General features: G+C 38.7%; 1 protein-coding gene and 1 long non-coding RNA gene across 5 annotated transcripts in view; one reads left to right on the top strand and one right to left on the bottom strand.

The window, feature by feature from the left end:
* mcf2la (mcf.2 cell line derived transforming sequence-like a) overlaps positions 1 to 17,134 on the bottom strand; it is an 82,303-nt gene that overhangs the window by 8,749 nt on the left and 56,420 nt on the right. For all 4 annotated transcript variants that reach the window (XM_053615049.1, XM_053615046.1, XM_053615048.1 and 1 more), the window contains exons 7-24: positions 15,782 to 15,931; positions 14,724 to 14,848; positions 14,041 to 14,155; positions 13,779 to 13,898; positions 10,287 to 10,478; positions 8,898 to 9,089; positions 8,441 to 8,600; positions 6,865 to 6,911; positions 6,682 to 6,749; positions 4,604 to 4,670; positions 4,250 to 4,365; positions 4,053 to 4,122; positions 3,787 to 3,879; positions 2,645 to 2,737; positions 2,081 to 2,206; positions 1,561 to 1,782; positions 642 to 734; positions 432 to 510 (exon numbers count right to left, since the gene is read on the bottom strand). In XM_053615049.1, the coding sequence (XP_053471024.1) occupies positions 432 to 510; positions 642 to 734; positions 1,561 to 1,782; positions 2,081 to 2,206; positions 2,645 to 2,737; positions 3,787 to 3,879; positions 4,053 to 4,122; positions 4,250 to 4,365; positions 4,604 to 4,670; positions 6,682 to 6,749; positions 6,865 to 6,911; positions 8,441 to 8,600; positions 8,898 to 9,089; positions 10,287 to 10,478; positions 13,779 to 13,898; positions 14,041 to 14,155; positions 14,724 to 14,848; positions 15,782 to 15,931 (2,128 nt within the window). The remainder of the gene's footprint in view (positions 1 to 431; positions 511 to 641; positions 735 to 1,560; positions 1,783 to 2,080; positions 2,207 to 2,644; positions 2,738 to 3,786; positions 3,880 to 4,052; positions 4,123 to 4,249; positions 4,366 to 4,603; positions 4,671 to 6,681; positions 6,750 to 6,864; positions 6,912 to 8,440; positions 8,601 to 8,897; positions 9,090 to 10,286; positions 10,479 to 13,778; positions 13,899 to 14,040; positions 14,156 to 14,723; positions 14,849 to 15,781; positions 15,932 to 17,134) is intronic.
* Positions 6,823 to 8,547, top strand: LOC128601723 (uncharacterized). Its single transcript, XR_008384743.1, has 3 exons — positions 6,823 to 6,958; positions 7,433 to 7,570; positions 8,408 to 8,547. It is a non-coding gene; the product is annotated as an uncharacterized LOC128601723 (long non-coding RNA).

Below are 17,134 nucleotides of genomic sequence, written 5' to 3' on the forward strand. Positions count from 1 at the left end.
ATGTTAGCATAATTCTAAAGTTCGGAGAACGAGACATCCAGAGTGGCGCTTGGCACATGAGGCCAAAATGACAGTCAAGAAACTGTAATGTAAACCATTAATGGAATTTTTTTTTTAGTCATTACATTTCATCTAGGATTTTTTTCCATTTACATCAAATTTTTGCTTTTATCATGAAAAATGATTAAAAGTCGTTGATGAACAGTTTTCAACATCATTTTAATCAACATAATTAACAGTGTTGTTATATGGCCTCTATACAAGCCTGTCTTAACATTCTACACAGTTACCTTTAGAAGAGAAATATCGTGATAATAGAAACAGTGTGTGAGAACATCAGTACACATCTGTCTGGGCTGATAGATAACACGTGTTTTCAAAACTATCATCTTTAAACCAGACATTAAAATCAACTAGATTCTCCCCCTCACCCCTGCAGGCTTTCAGCTGACCGGTCAGAACTTTCCGGATCTCATTCACCCACGCCATTTTTGTCTCCACCGTCGGCGCCTGAAAAAAAAAACCCCAAAAAACAAACAAACAAAATAAATAAATAAATATTCTATTTTAACATGAATGAACACGACAAGTCTCAGTGTGCTTACAAAGAGATTTTTAAAATTATTATAATGAGCACTGACCTGGACGATGTAGACCTCTTCTCGCGAGTTGCACCAGATCTCAAATTTCTTGTTGTCTCCTTTAACATTCTCTGTGATGCCCACAACACTCATCTGATGGATAAAGGAACGGAAATTTAATAGAACGACAGTGATTTACTAATTCACAAAACTAAACATTGACTGACAGAAACTGAATGAGTTTGTTCCCCTTTTATCTCTTCATAAACAGAAATCATTTCCATTAGAGAAAGCAATAATTACATGAAAAGATCTTGTTTTATTTATTTGTTTGTATTTTTTAAGCGACTGATTAAATTGTTGCTTAATTACACAAGTGCGTAATTAATTTATAAGGAATTAGAAATGAATATATAGCTAATATGTTCATTTGTAATGCAGGATGAATTGGCTGCCTGCAGAAATGTAGGGAGAGACTTATTCCTAATCAAATATACAGTGCCCTTCACTAATATTGGCACCCTGGGTAAATATGAGCAAAGAAGGCTGTGAAAAATTGTCTTTATTGTTTAACCTTTTGGTCTTTTGTTTAAAAAAAAAAAAAAAAAAAAAATTCACAAAAATACTCTGCTCTCATGGATATTAAACAATTGCAAACACAACCTGTGTTTTGTTTGCAATTGTTTCATATCCATGAGGGCAGAGTATTTTTGTGAATTTGAAAAACAAAAAAAAAAACCCTCCAAAAAGTTAAACAATAAAGACAATTTTTCACAACCTTCTTTGCTCATATTTTCCAAAGGTGCCAATATTAGCGGAGGGCACTGTACTACTACTTTTGCTAATAATAAAATAAAATATCAAACCATTTTCTGTCGTTTCATAGTTTTTTTGAAAAACATATATAATTTGAGGAAGGCTGATCTATTAAAATATAATTTATCATGAAATGATGCATTTTCTCCAGCAGGAGTCTCACGTTGAGGAAGTGCTTGAAGCTGTAAGAAGGCGCTTTCTCGTAGCCCTCTCCGTTCTCCTCGCGTCTCTTACAGAACAGCAGCGCTTTCTCGTGCAGGAACAGGTGCCGCTGCATTGGCTTGAAGCGTGCCAGATCCTTGACCTTGGCATGACCTTTCTTGTGCTCAGTCCACACGCTGAAGGAGCCCTGCATCAGCAGCCTGCCCAGCTCATTCAGGTTCCCCTGGTAACAACAAGTCAGCAAGTCTTGTTAGATTCTTTAACAGCAGTCATGTCTGTCTAAAAGTTAGCTATCTAGGTAGGCTGCATATCAGTTTATGATCGGTTAAAAGTTATTAACCCTATTTAGCACCAATAAATCATACTCGATCAAAATCATAATCCAAAAAGTCATGTTATTAAGCATCAGACAGAATTTCTGTGTTTTCTCCATAGCTGGAAATAAGTTTCAATGCAAACTATAGTACTGATAGACAATCTTTATTTGTGTGAATAGTAACGACCTTCTTGGGCCCCTGTACCTCGTATCCTGTAATGGCGATGAGGTGCATGGAGTCATTGACGGCTTTGAGGATGCCGAGGATGGACGAGAGCGCCTCCTGCAGGTCTTCTGAGCCCTCGCAACTTTTACTGTACTTTAATAACTCCTACACACACACACACACACACACACACACACACACACACACACGTTAGTCAAGTGTCAAATTTATGGACGTGGCAACACGATTAGTGCATCTTCATGCACTGCTTTCCAATGATCAGACCTTCAAACAGTTCCATGTCTTTGTATCTGTCCCTAGAAATGAAATAAAAACCTAAACCTGACGTAAATATACAGTACAAAACACTAAATAAAACATCTTAAATAAGGTGATTGTAAAATTCATCAAAATGATTCCTAAAAATTGGGGCACATTTCTTCGATATTGTAATAAATAAACAATAACAAGACTACAAGCATGTAAGACAAGAACTAAACCAACATCACCACCAGCAGAACATGCAAATATTTATGGCTCTGCACTATGACAGGAAGCCTGAGGTGTGACGTGCACGCTGTCAGGAATCTGCTGTTATTGTACCTTGAGGAGGAGCTGGTATTTTGTGATGCGCTGTACAGGTTTCAACAGGTACGAGTCCAAGCCCAGCTTGTGCTCCAGTTTCTTCTGGCACTCCTACCATACACGCATGCACACACACACACACACACCACCACCACACACCTGGATTATGGCTCTATTCCTAGAAATATTCCCACACGCCCTGTGTGCCACACAGTCATGTTCCAGTGTAATACAGTCATAAATTCTGCACATATTCCCTGCAGAGACACGCCCAATGCTTACTGTAAAGGCCCTGCATGTTTAATCACTTTATTTCCCAACCTTAGTTGAGTGTTTTCTCTTCTCTAACACACCCATTTTAAATGTAAAAAGGTCTCATGACTAACGATGAGCTGAGCTGATTACAAGTGAACATGACAAGACACCTACAACTCTGTGTACTTTTGATAAGTTCAACAAAACAGACTTCCTGCGAAAACTGTAATGAATTTCCTGGTTGCACTTTTTGACCACGTAGTACACAGGTAGAGAAGGGAATTATTTATAAATCGCACTATCCGGTGTCACCCACATGAGGATGGGCTTCCTTTTGCCCCTGGCTTGCTCATTAAGGATCAATTTATACATTTAAAATTGTAGATCCTCAATTGATATATTTCTGTAAAGCTGCTTTGTGACCGTCTCAGTCATTAAAAGTGCAGATAAAACTGAACTGAATTGAACTAGACCTGGTTTTCAAGCACGGTTTTTACAGGTATCCTCAAGTTAAATGCGATATTTTTTTCCAGACGTTTAAAGCTACTACAAATGTAAGTGAAGACCTCATTTTGGTGTTGATCTACCAAATATAAAACCAGTTCAAAAGTGACTCACAATAGGGTTCGTACAAATGCTTCGGGAATAAAATCCCAGACCTTTCAAGGCCCCCGAACAGGTCACATGAAAGTCCCGCCCAAAATCAAGCAAATCAATATTATTTATTTACTAAATCAATAAATATGGAATCTATCTTCTAGTATTGAAAACGCTTTCGGATAAATTCCAGATAAAATGAAGATCTGTGGATTCCCCGTCGTTAAATGGCAAATCGTGTGTGAATGTACAATGTGTAGGTTTTTGTGTGCTTAATCTCCAACAGATAATAAAATCACAAGGATTACCTGGAAGAAGGCGCAATCGGAACACTGTCGCCATAGCGACTCGGAGCGTGGCTTATTTTGACAGTACTTCTCATAAATCTGTAGGTCCGTCATCTAAAGCAGGAACAGAAATAAAAATTAAAAAAAAGTAAGTAAGTAAGAGATTATTACTGATCTGATCCACACATTAAAATATGGGTTTATGGATACAGTTAAATTAAAGTGTGTGTATATTGTACATGATACACTGAGTAAATTTCATTACTGTCCATTTCTAATAAACATACCCTTTCTAAAAAGCACCGGCCCACCAGCTCGGGGCAGTCTGTGTAAGCCTCCAGCTCTCGGAGGAAAGTTCTGGAACAAACAAAAACACCAGCATGAGAATGAACAAATCAAACAAAATGCTGTCTATACATAAAAACCAGACTCGTAATTAAGGACGAATGCTAACATTACATAGTGATTAAAGACAAATCCTCACTTGTTGTGGAAGTGGTAGATCTCGGCCATGTTGCCGAACAGAATGTCCTTCTTGTTGTTGAGCGTGACGGGGATGAGGTGCGCCATGCTGGGGTTGTCCATCTCATCAGCGTAACCCTGGCGCACGTGCACACACACACAAACATGAATGGCAATTCAAAACTACAACCGTTACAACAATGTTCTGTCATTTTCCTCCAACTTTCTACCACTGGAGCTTGGATTTGGGGTTAACATGGGAGTAGGTCATGTTGGTGGTTTTTTTTTTTTTTTTTTTTTTTTGAGTCCTATCCTTATTGTCTTACTGAATAAAATGAATTATTCTACAAAATGACTGGGTAAGAGCTGCGCTTACCTGCAGTACACACAGCAACTCCTCGACATAAGCCCTCTCCGTCTCCAACAACTCATTCATTACATGCCTATAGAGACACACAACACAAACAATGTCAGACATTCGTCATGTGTCCATAACCAGGTTTGTCACATTTAATACATCTTCACTTGGACACAGTTATCTGAGAGGATCATGATTAACCAGTTGATTAATTCCACATTTATAGATTTATATAGAAATGTAAAGTGAAAAAGTATTTCTCCTGTTTTTGTATACATCTCATACTAAATAGTTTCTGACTTTCAAATGAAAAACATAAAACAAAAGCAACTTGAGTAAACACACAATACAGTTTTTATTAATATTTTTTTATTGAAGCAAAAAAAAAAAAAGAAAGTTATCCAACACCTATCACTCGTGAAAAACTAATTGCCCCTTAAACTTTAAATCTGGTTGTGTGACCTTTAATAGCAATAACTGCACCCAAACTCTTCCCATAACTGGAGATCAGTCTTTCACTTACTTCTAGGACTAGGATTTACTCCTATGCTTTGGATCGATCATCTTGCTGCATAATCCAGTTGCGCTTGAATTTCCCCTTGAGTTTCCCCTTATGGACCAAAGACCAGACATTCTCCTTTAGGATTTTCTGGTACAGAGCAGAATTCAAGTTGGCGAGGCTCTGAAGCAGCAAAGCATCCCCACACCATCACACTGCCACCACCATGCTTGACCATAGGTATGATGACCTTTTTTGTGGAATTCTGTGTTTGGTTTATGCCAGATGTCATGGGACCCCCGTCTTCCAAACAGTTCCAATTTTGAAGGCTTGAAGATCATCAAGGTGAGTTTTGGCAAAATTCAGACGAGTTTTTATGTTCTTCTGAGTTAGCAGTGGTTTTCACCTCGACACACTTTCATGGATGCCATTTTTGCCCAGTGTCTTTCTGATAGTGGAGTCATAAACAGTGACCTTTTTTGATGCAAGAGAGGCCTGTAGATCCTTTGATGTTGTCCTTGGCTCTTTTGAGACTTCCAGGATGAGCGCTGTGCACTTGGAGGAATTTTGGAAGGTCGGCCACTTCTGGGAAGATTCACTACTATGTGGAGTTTTTCCATTTGGAGATAATGTCTCTCACTGTGGTTCTTTGGAGTCCCAGAGCCTTTGAAATAGCTTTGTAACCCTTCCCAGACTGATGTTTTTCAATCACTTTCTTCCTCATCATTTCTGGAACTTCTTTCAACATTGGTGTAGTGTGTTACTGGGTAAGACCTTTTAACCAATTTCAAGCTGTTGAAAAAGTTCTATTTAAGTGTTGATTTGATTGAACAGGGTTTGCAGTAATCAGGCCTGGTTGCATGCAGGGTTACATGCAGGGTGCCAATAACTGTGACGCATGGTTTTGTTAAGCCTGGTTCACACTGCACCAACAGACACCGACAATCACCAACTTTTAAAAGCTGGCCGTTGGATTTAGAACATCGGGAAACACGACTGTCATGTTCACACTGTCCCAACAGACACTAACAAACACTTTACAGACAGTCAGACTGGCTTAGAAATGGCTGATCCTTTTACCACAATCAGAATTTTACTATTACTCACGTCTTTACGTGTTGTTCTTCGCCTGAAAAGACGAAGAGCGAAGTGAAAGAGGTTGTGGGTGAAGCCTTAGCTGTCGCGATGTGAGAGACGGGGCACTTACTCAAATTTATGCAGAGAGCTGCAAATGTTTTCGCAAAAGGTTATTTTATTAATTCTACTAGATTAAGTTGACCAAGTAAATATTAGACTTATGTATTAGAAATATAGACTTTTAAATTGCCTTCAAATAAATATTAGACTTCACATATTTTCACAGTGTCAACGAAACTAAACACAAACAAATTTTTCACCCCCCTCCCCAGGGGTGCCAATAATTCTGGACCAGACTGTAGTTAATCACAGTTAAAATTTCATAACTTTTTTCATGATTTTGCTTTCTTAAAAAAAGGCAAAAAGAACCAAAAGAACTGAGTGTGTGGTATCAGAAGGTCCCTATGCCATCGGTGATTAGTTTTAATCTTTGACTTAATGACTCCTGTCCTTTACTGACCGCCTAAGTACAGCCAGGTTCTCCTCCTCTTCTGAGAGACCCCTGCCATTCTGCAGGAGTGTATCGTCCTGACAACACAAACACACACATACACAAAACATGTTAGTCATATAAATACATCACACACCTGAATTCCTGTGATCCATGACCTTGCTATGTTCGAGGTTCAAGTAATATTCTTACCTTTTTGTTGTTGATAATGTCAGATGATAACGTCCTCTCTTTATGTGCTGCATGAAGAAAAGCAAAAAAAAAGCACAAAAAAGAAAAAGAAAAAGTGAGTACTCCCTATTCAGTCTCCCAGACACTCTTCAGGTGAATTAAACCATCATACAATAGGTATTAATAAAACACTAAAAAACAAACAAAAAACAAAAACAAAAAACAAAGTCATCATCCTTGAGGATTGGAGAATTGTGATTAATAAACACAATACTTCCACACAAAAATCTAAAAGATACTTTACTGTTGTTAAATTGCTTAAAAATGTGGACTCTGAAATTGTATATCATAGTTATATCATAGTTTGGAAATACTAGAACACACCCAGCTAAAAAAAGAAAAACAATACAACCCCTCATAGAATAATGGATACAATGGGAATTGTACTGGTTTGAATGGAAGCTGTAATGGGCCCCGTGGGTCTCTAATGCCTAATGGATACCATTAAAGACCAATAATGGTAATGGTTTTAATGGTCAGCTGATGGTTTGTAATTGTTTTGTTTTTTTCTTTACCATCATTGTTCTAGGACGTGCATTTAAATTTGAAGGAAATGTCACAGGAACCCCAACTGCAAGCTCTAGAATCAGTTTTGCAATTGCACAGAACGCCACTAGATGGCAGCAGAGGAAACGGACCGTCTCACTACAAATGGCCATCCCAGCATGTATGTGTGTGTGTGCGCGCGCGTGTGGGCTGCTCTTACACAATAACAACAATACTGACAGGACGTATAGAATACTGCATTGCAGTTCTTTCTAGCTGTTAATAACTTTTTACAGTACCCACATTCTTTACTCAGATAAAATAGCACAACTTCTCATCTAAACAAAACCGTTGAAGTACAGCTCTAAATTCTCTGCTCAAGTTAAAGTAGAAATGCTTAAGTAAATTTAAGAGTGTACAATCTTAACGTTTAAACATTAAAGTACAGGAAAGGTTCACAAAAGAAAGACATCTGCCTCAAATCACACACCGTACTTCCTAATGATAAATTAGTGCCGTTTTCGTCAAGGAACCAAGGAAAACATTAGCTAAGGCTAACTAACAACAATCTCACAAAAGGTTCGCTAGCATGAGAATTCTGATGGTATAAACTAGTTGAACGCTAATAGCTAGCTGTGCGTTCTGATGGTAAAACGTCACCTTACTGTGTGATTTAAAGATTTAGAAAGCTGTTAATATGAAGGCCATGTTACATTTTTGCCACAGTTTTCAGTTTCAGACGGTTTTCCTTTTCTCTCATTGTACATTTTGTTTCTTGAAAAGTTACGTTCAATAATTTTGTCATAGATTTAATTCCACATAATTTGTTGCTTTCTATTGGTGGTACGTTATGTCTAGTGGATACCATTAAGGACCTACATCCTTAATACATCCTACTACATAATGGAAACCTTATGGTAAAGGTTTTAATGGTTAACAGCTGATGGTCTGTAATGGTATTTCTAGTGGAAACCATTAAAAAATTTGTGATGGTTTCTACTGGGCTTTTTTTCAGCAGTGTTGCAAACATGAGCTGATGATAGCGACGCACCAGGAGAGGACATGGGTGATTTGATGATGGCTTCGGGTCGAGGGGCGACCGGTTGGACAGGCCGTGTCTGCTTAGCTGCTAACTTCTTCAGGCTAACTCTTCTTTTCTCAAACATGTCCTCCATAGATAGCTGCTTCTGGAAGACCCGCTCCACCTGATCCTGTAACATGAACCATCACAGCAAACAGGTTGCTAACACTTATTATTATTGTGTTTAGTCTTTGTTCTTTGTCATTTATTATATTTAACCGTGTACAATTCATTATTACCAAATATTATATCCGAATTAAGTATGTATATGAATAAACAAAATAGACATAAAAAGGGAGTTTTTTTTAAATCTTCTGATTCAATTTCACATGGTCTAAATGAACAGATACATGTGTGCTAATATAGCAATAGACTGACCTGGAGGTCATAAGCATCAGTTAAGGAACAATTGGTTTGAGCTGCTTACTCGGAAATCTGTCGTCAGCACGGATTCGTACTCCCTCCAGATGCCAGTTAAGTCTGTCAGCTTGTGCTGATTGGCTGTCTCCAGGTAACGCTCGATCTCCTGCAGCGCTGCCTCTGCCCCATCCTGTGATTGACACTTGTCAACAGGCTGAGACGCTAGAAGGTAAATTCCATCCTCACACCATCTGGTAGCCTGGTGGAGTGAAGAGAGAGAAAGACAGAAACGTATTAAAAACTAATGATGGAACGTTTGTTATGGAAAACATTACAAGAATTATTAGTTTGCCTATTGACGCATAAAAAAAAACCCCACAAAAAAAAAAACAATGATGACGTTCTGTTTAAATGAATACTCCAGTTTAAAACAATAAAGCACATGTTTACTTCTTATTGAAGTCTAAGGGCATTTGTTGAATTAGGTCAATAAACGTTTATGTGAAATACTTTTGTTTCCATGAATTCTTCAGTCTGACATTTCAAAGGAATATTAAGCTTTTTAATTTGCATAATTGGTCATGCGATGACACTATCTGTATCTGTATCTAAACCTGATGTGGGTGTGGCCTATCACTATTCCCCCGTGGAAACACTGAAAAGAGGTAGAAATGGCAGCACTGTCGTTATGATCTGGGACTTCCGACTCGGACAGTTCCTCAGCCTCAGCTACATCACTCGACTTCATAAATCGGTAAATTATTAAACTAAAAATATTTTTACAAGATGTGGGACTGTTTTTGATCATTTTTGTTTACACATGCCTACGATATTTGCCAACAAATTTAGGTGGTTCTATTTCCCAAAACATAAACAAACTAGCAGCATTATTTAAGCCACTGCGACCCTGACCAGGCAGTTACTAAGGATGACGTAAATGCATTATGTAGCGCTGAAGGGTATTGCTCATGTTGATGAACGTGATTTTTCTTTGTCTGGCAATCTACATATCTGACCTCTTGCTCACATCCATGTGTAAGTAAAGACCTCTAGCTTTTTTTGTTGCATCCTGGACAAAAAGAATAGTGTGCCTATTACTCATATCTGTGTTTGTATTCATTTAGAACACATTAACTGTTCGTGCTGAATAATGCATTTCTATTCAGTGTCACCTACATGTGTCGGAAAGTGGATAAAACCTTCACTGCTACAGTTTATAGAGTTGTACTGTTGAATTGATGTTACATAGGCAGACGATCTGAACATTTACTACACAATTTAAATAGTTATTTATTCAGCTGCCCTTAGACTTTCATTATAAGCAAGTTTCTTTTTGACACAGAGAAATGTGTCGAAATTCTTCTCCAAGGTAAATCACACATACTGTATATTAAACAAAGAGCGAATAGAGCTTAGGTTGAAAATGCCAGAGTACTCCTTTAAGATAGAGTCTTGCCTTCTCAAGACTGGAGTGAAGCTCCATGGCTTTGAGCAGGTGGGCCTTTTTGGCCTTCAGGACAGCTCCCACTTCCTCACACACGACTCTGAGCTCGGAGCATTTGGGCAAGATGGAGTCCACGGCATAGTGGGAGTTCTCGATCAGTGTGTCTCCTTCAGCGGCCAGAGACAGAGCCTGGTCTAGCACCTCCTGCACAGCCAGAGAAAGAGAGAGAGAGAGACTATAAGTAAACTGAACATCTGTATTGGGCTATACTTTATAAATTAGGTTCCTGCTATGTAAATTCCGCAAATTCTATCTATCCATCCGTTTTCTGTACTGCTTATCCTACACAGGGTCAAGGGAAGCCTGGAGCCTGTCCCTGGGGACTCGGGGCACGAGGTGAGAGACACCCTGGAGGAGGAGACAATCCATCACAGGACGCATTTGCATAAACAGTCATACACCCATTCACACACTAAGGAGTATTTAGAGAGGCGAATCAGCCTACAACTCATGTCTTTGGACTGTGGGAGGAAACCGGAGAACCCAGAGGAAACCCCCGAAGCACGGAGAGAACATGCAAACCCCGCACACACAGAGCAGAAGCAGGAATCGAACCCCCAACCCCGGACGTGTGAGGCGAACATGCTATACTGTTATATTAGCTTTATATAATGATTGATTCCAAATCCTGAAATGCATCACCAGTTCAATCCGTTTCAGTCAGTAAGTGTGGCTACTAGACCTGTCACAATTAGAACATAATCCTCTTATCTGGATTAGTTGAAGTGATCAGAATTAATCACTAGATCGCTGAACACTCATTTGCTTCCATATTAATGCTGATACTAAACAGCAAGCAAACAACATTTGTTCTTGATTCTTTCTTTGATTTTAAATTGCTGCAACATTGTGGAATTTGAATTATTTTTCCTCCTTAAAAGCTTTAAGCGACTAAATGTCTAACTGTATCCGGTCTACAGACATCAACAAAGACGTACATGATGAAAAGCTAAATGTGTGTTTATACTTAATAGAAAGGGAAAAAAAAACCAATAAAACTTGTAAATTGTATTTGTTAAAGACTATTAAAACACCAGTGTTTTAATGCAAAGATAAATATTGTATCCCAAGTTATGAAAGGAACAATCTTAAAACTGTAGACTTAAGAATGAACAGATACAGCAGCATGAGCAGGTTTTACTGTTTTCCAAAAGACCAATCTATAGTTCCAGCAATCCATAATTTTTTTTATTTCTACTTTTGGTATAACAATGGATAATTTTTATATATATATGGGAATAATACATATAAGATAAATATTAGTTCTATTTTCCTTGAAATGCCCTACATTCTTCATGAATGTAGACTAATGATGCAACAGTCCTTACTCTATAGAATAAAAGCAACAAAAATGCCAATGTGGCTGAAATTGTGTTTCAGTCATGCTGTAGTGTGTGCGCAAGTGTTATATATATATATATATATATATATATATATATATATATATATATATATATATATATATATATATATATATATATATATATATACACACACACACACACATACATACATACATACATACATACACACACAATATTATATTATATATATATATATATATATATATATATATATATAATATAATATTGTGTGTGTATGTATGTATGTATGTATGTGTGTGTATATATATATATATATATATATACACACACACACACACACATACACACACAATATTATATTATATATATATATATATATATATATATATATATATATATATATATATATATATATATATATATATATATATATACACACACACACACACACACACACATATATGTATATGTATATATATGTGTGTGTGTAGGGGGGTAGGAAATGAACCAGCAGTGTAGCACTGCACCGATTTCTCTCCTCCCCCTCTTCATCAAAGCTGCAGTATCACTACAGACACACACAGCCTCACGCTAGTGTTTAAAACTAATGGCACCCCTGCAGCTCTGCTCAAAAACAGAGTTGAGGCCAGCTCTGCAATTTAGCAGCATGCTAATGTAACCGAACCACGGATGATTTCATTCATTCTTAGCAATATTAGTATTCCTAATACAGCAGGAAAAGATCTGGGAGGCAAAACTGCATACGTAAAGCCTTTGTCTTTGTTTAGTTAAAGGACATGACTTTGTTCAAAACAATGACAGTAGACCAAATGAAAAGAACCGAGCACACAAACACACGAGTAGATGCTCATGTATCAGCAAATGCATGCTGTCTTCGTGATTAATAACATCTGCCTGATTAATAATGGCGGACTAGATACAGATCTAACTAAGGACTAAGGAGGAGTATCTCGCTCATACACACACGGCACGCGGTCAGTATGATGGACGAGCTTCATAAGGTTGTGTGTGTGTGTGTGTGTGTTGTGGGGCATGCTTTCATATCTAGGTAGGAACCAAATGTCTCCACAAGGATAGGAATGGGGGGGGGGGGGGGGGGGGGGGGGGGGGGGGGGGGGGGGAAATAACACTTTACAAAAACTGCAGCTTTCATTAAAGAAAGCAAATAAATAAATAAATAAATAAATAAATAAATGAACCAAAAGGTTTCTTACTGAGATTAAGGTTAGGGATAAATTTGGTCTAGGTGTAGCATTAATTTACTACCTTAATAATTATGTCATTGTAAAGTCCTCACAAGTATAGTAAGACAGATATGTGTGTGTGTGCGTGTATTCAGAGGGAAGTGTAATTTTGTGCCTTTTTTGCACCATTTTAAATATGCAGGATCACATGATGTACACTCACTGACCACTTTAATAGGAACGCTGCTCATTCATGAGATTATGCAGTCAGTCAATCATCAGTTCTGCATCCGTGTTGTTGGGATTTTTCCAGTCTTCGAAGCCTGTGTGACGTGTGGTGTTCCGAGATGCTTTTCTGCTCATCACAGTTGTAAGAGTGGTTATTTGAGTTACCGTAGCCTTCCTGACCATTCTTGTCTAACCTCTACCTTCCTGAAGACTTTAGCTCCAACCATAATCGTACCCACCTGACCAATTAATCATTGCCTTAAGACGTTCTTGATCAGCTAAAACAGCGGTGTTAGATTTTGGTTGGAGATAAAACCTGCAGGAAGGTAGATCTCCAGGGAACAGGGTTGGTGAGCACTGCTGTAGAGATTGTTGTGCAGGACAACTCCAGCTCAGCAGTTTCTGAGATACTCAAACCAGCCCATCTGGCACCAACAGTGATGCCATGCCATGCTCAAAGTCCCATTTGTCCTCATTCTGATGTTTGATGTGAACATTACCTAAAGCTTTTGACCTGTGACTGTATGATTTTATGCACTGAGCTGCTGCCACATGATTGGCTGACTGAATAACTGCATGAATGAGCCAGTGTACACCTGTAATATGATTTTATTACTCGCTCTAGAGACCGACGTTGGTTACAGCCAAGCTAAATCCATTAGAATCTCATGAATTCGCATACTTACACAGGTTCTCTCTTCGTGATTGCTCAGCTCCTTTAGGATGTGCTCGCCATGGGCGGGGCTTATGCCCACCTCGGAAAATCCGGACAGTTTATCAGCTACCTGATCCAAATGGGCTCGGACCTAAAATCCCAGATCATAAAACACGACTCATCAGAAAACCTGGTATGCAATACGTTGACGTGGCCATCCTGAGAGTGTGTATCATCTCACTCACACACACACACACACGCACACACACATACACACACACACGATCCCGTACCTCCCTGAAGTTCTGTTCAAAATAGCGCAGCTGAAGACACTGTTCCAGTTTGGTCTGATGCCTTTCCCAGAAGTCATCAAACGCTGTTTCGGTCTCATCCAGCTGCCCGAGTAGCCTGGAGAGACATAAGAGGGCAACAAAATTTTAAAAATAACAATTAAAAAGAATAGAGATGATGATAAACTAGTGGTGCCAAAATATTTATGATGTTCTAAAAGTATAACTGCTGCATTTTTCTTGCATAGCTTACACACGTAAGCACACAGATTTCATTGAGATGAAGTATGCACATAAGCTGAAGATCCGCCCCCGTAGGAAGGCAAGCTAACACAAGCACAAGCTGCCACTGGAGTTTTCCGAGTGCCCTAAAATAAAGCAACCTCAGCCTCCGCTATCTGTGTGAGATTATATAATATAGGCCATGCCGGAGTTATAAAACACACTCCAGACCTGCCCCTGAGCACGGATTCAACAGCTACACAGGATGAAATGTTTAACCGCAATGGATTTATCAGGAATACACACAGTTTAAATAATACAGGTGTACACACACACACACACACACACACACACACACACACACACACACACACACACACACACACACACACACACACACACACACACACACACACACACACACACACACACACACACACACACACACACACACACACACACACCTCTGCACAGTAGCCAGGTTCTCCAGCTCATCGTGGTTCATATTGTATTCTGGATCTGACGCCAGTGGCTCATTGATGCTGTCCAGCAAGCGCCCACCCTGACCCAGAGCTATCTTCAGGTCCTCCTGCACACATGAAGACACACGGATGGAAGGAAAAGAAGGAGGGAAGTACAGAAAGAAGGAAAAAGCAGCAGAAGAGAGAAAGCAAAAAATAAATATAAGGGAATAAAAGAGAACAGGTGGACAGGGAAGGACATGGGGGGGAAGACAGACCGGTAAGAACGAAAGGGAAGGAAAGAAAAATGATAAAAGGGAAGAAAAATAAAAAAAATGGAAAATAGGAAAATGAGATGAGAAAGAAAGGGATATGAAAGGAAAGAACAAAAGAATGAAAGAGATAGAATTGAAGGAAGGAAGGGAAAAAATTAAAAAGGAACAAAAGAAAGGGTACAAAAGGTAGAAGGGGAAAACGGAGGACAGAAAGAACGAACGAAAGAAAGAACAAAAGAAAGGAAGGAAGAAAAATAAAGATATAGTAAAGAAGACAAGAGAAGGAAGAGAGGAAGAAAAAAAGATAGGAAATGGAGAAAAATAAAGGTAAGCGAATTATTTAATAAAAGGAAGGAAGGAAGGAAGAAACAACAGAAGGAAGGAAAGACAGAAGGGAAGAAAAATGAAAGGAAGAACAGAACAAAAGAACAACAGAAAGAAAGAAAGAAAGAAAGAAAGAAAGAAAGAAAAGGAATTGAAGGAAGGAAAGAATGAAGGAAGATAAAGATAATGAAGAAGCCAAGCGAAGGAAGTGAGGAAGACGAATAATGGAGGTAAATGAATTATCAGATGGAAGGAAGGAAGAAGGGAAGGAAGAAAAAGAAGAACCCTTTTGTGATTAGGTCTAATTAATAGTAAGCCTCAATTATTAATCCTGTGGCAGAACGTAAACATGCTGACTGTAAACGTCTCTGCGGACTCTGTGCTTAATCCAGTTCTGAACTAATCCAGACAGTTTGCTTCCGTCACGTACTATAACGTTATGTTGAACCTCCTCTTCCTCACCTTCATCTTCTCCTTCTTGTCGGTGTGAGTGCTCAGCAGAGTGGACGTGGCCTCAACGTCGTTGGGCAGCTCTGTCTCGGCCAGCTCCGTCCCAAACGCCTGCAGCGTCTGCGCCGTCTTCTTCACCATCAGCGCAAAGCCTTCGATGGCCTACAGGAGCACGGCCCAAACCACACAACGCTCAGTGCACTCATGTTACAGCATGGACCGTTTATAAAAGCGCGAATGAGAGCTAGCATGGTCTGAAAACCGGCTCAATGCAAATTACTAAACACCGCCTTCCTCAAAGCACACTAATAAAGATGGAGTCCTATAAAAATAGACATACTGAAGCACCCCCAGCGTACAATAAACCAGGAAATAAACACTAGCGCTTAATCCTACACGACCACATGATCGATAAATATCCGACGGTGCTTCATGTACGGTTAATTAAAACGATCTTTTACGCTAGAACCATAAACATAGACACACTTCTGGGAGTTGAGGAGAATGCCAGGAATGATTTTTATTAAAAACAGAAGGACTCTCGTGCTCTAGTTACTGATTCTGATGTTTGATATTTCAGAATAAAACGTCAGTTCAATAATATAAAGAAGTGAAATTCTTTTATTTACCATGAAATTACCTCAGTTACTGTAAAGCATCAGGATTACACAGTACGTAATTATGAACAAATTATTTACAGCATGCGCATGTTATGATCGTTAATACGCCACGTTATTAATTAACATTTGTTAGAGTGTTGGCTAAATAATGAAGACCTGCCTTAACTAATGTTTATTTCATCCATGACTGAATAAGTACACGTAAATTAGCATAAATTCAATTATAAGCAATTTGATAAAACGCATGACGCTGCGTATTAAAGCTGCGATGCAGAAAACTTGTGAAATCTGCAACCCACAAGTTAATGATCCACTTAACCACTTGTCTAATGAACCACTTGTTCATGTTGATCAAACTTACATCAATTAACAGAAATGTTAACTACTTTATTAATAATAGTAATAAATAATAATCACTTGTGGCATGTTACACCACATCATTGTTGAATTCTCGATTCTGATTGGTCAGAAAGTGTCGATTCATTTACTATAACTGCAGCTTTGACTGTATTTCCAGCTGCGAGGCAAATCACAGGTTTATAACGATCATAATGCTCTCGCTGCAATACGTTACCATTTCTTTTGTAACAATGGGCTTGTGTGATGGACATTTATGGAAGGAGTCTCCAGTGTCAGTACATGTTCCGACACGGGAGATACGGTTATAGCCGTTTTTGATGTAAATGCTAACAGGAACTAACTTATTTCATGGACGTTCCACAACATTAAACGGGATTATAAATAG

The sequence above is a fragment of the Ictalurus furcatus genome, chromosome 26, assembly GCF_023375685.1.
Source record: "Ictalurus furcatus strain D&B chromosome 26, Billie_1.0, whole genome shotgun sequence".
Classification (NCBI taxonomy): domain Eukaryota; kingdom Metazoa; phylum Chordata; class Actinopteri; order Siluriformes; family Ictaluridae; genus Ictalurus; species Ictalurus furcatus.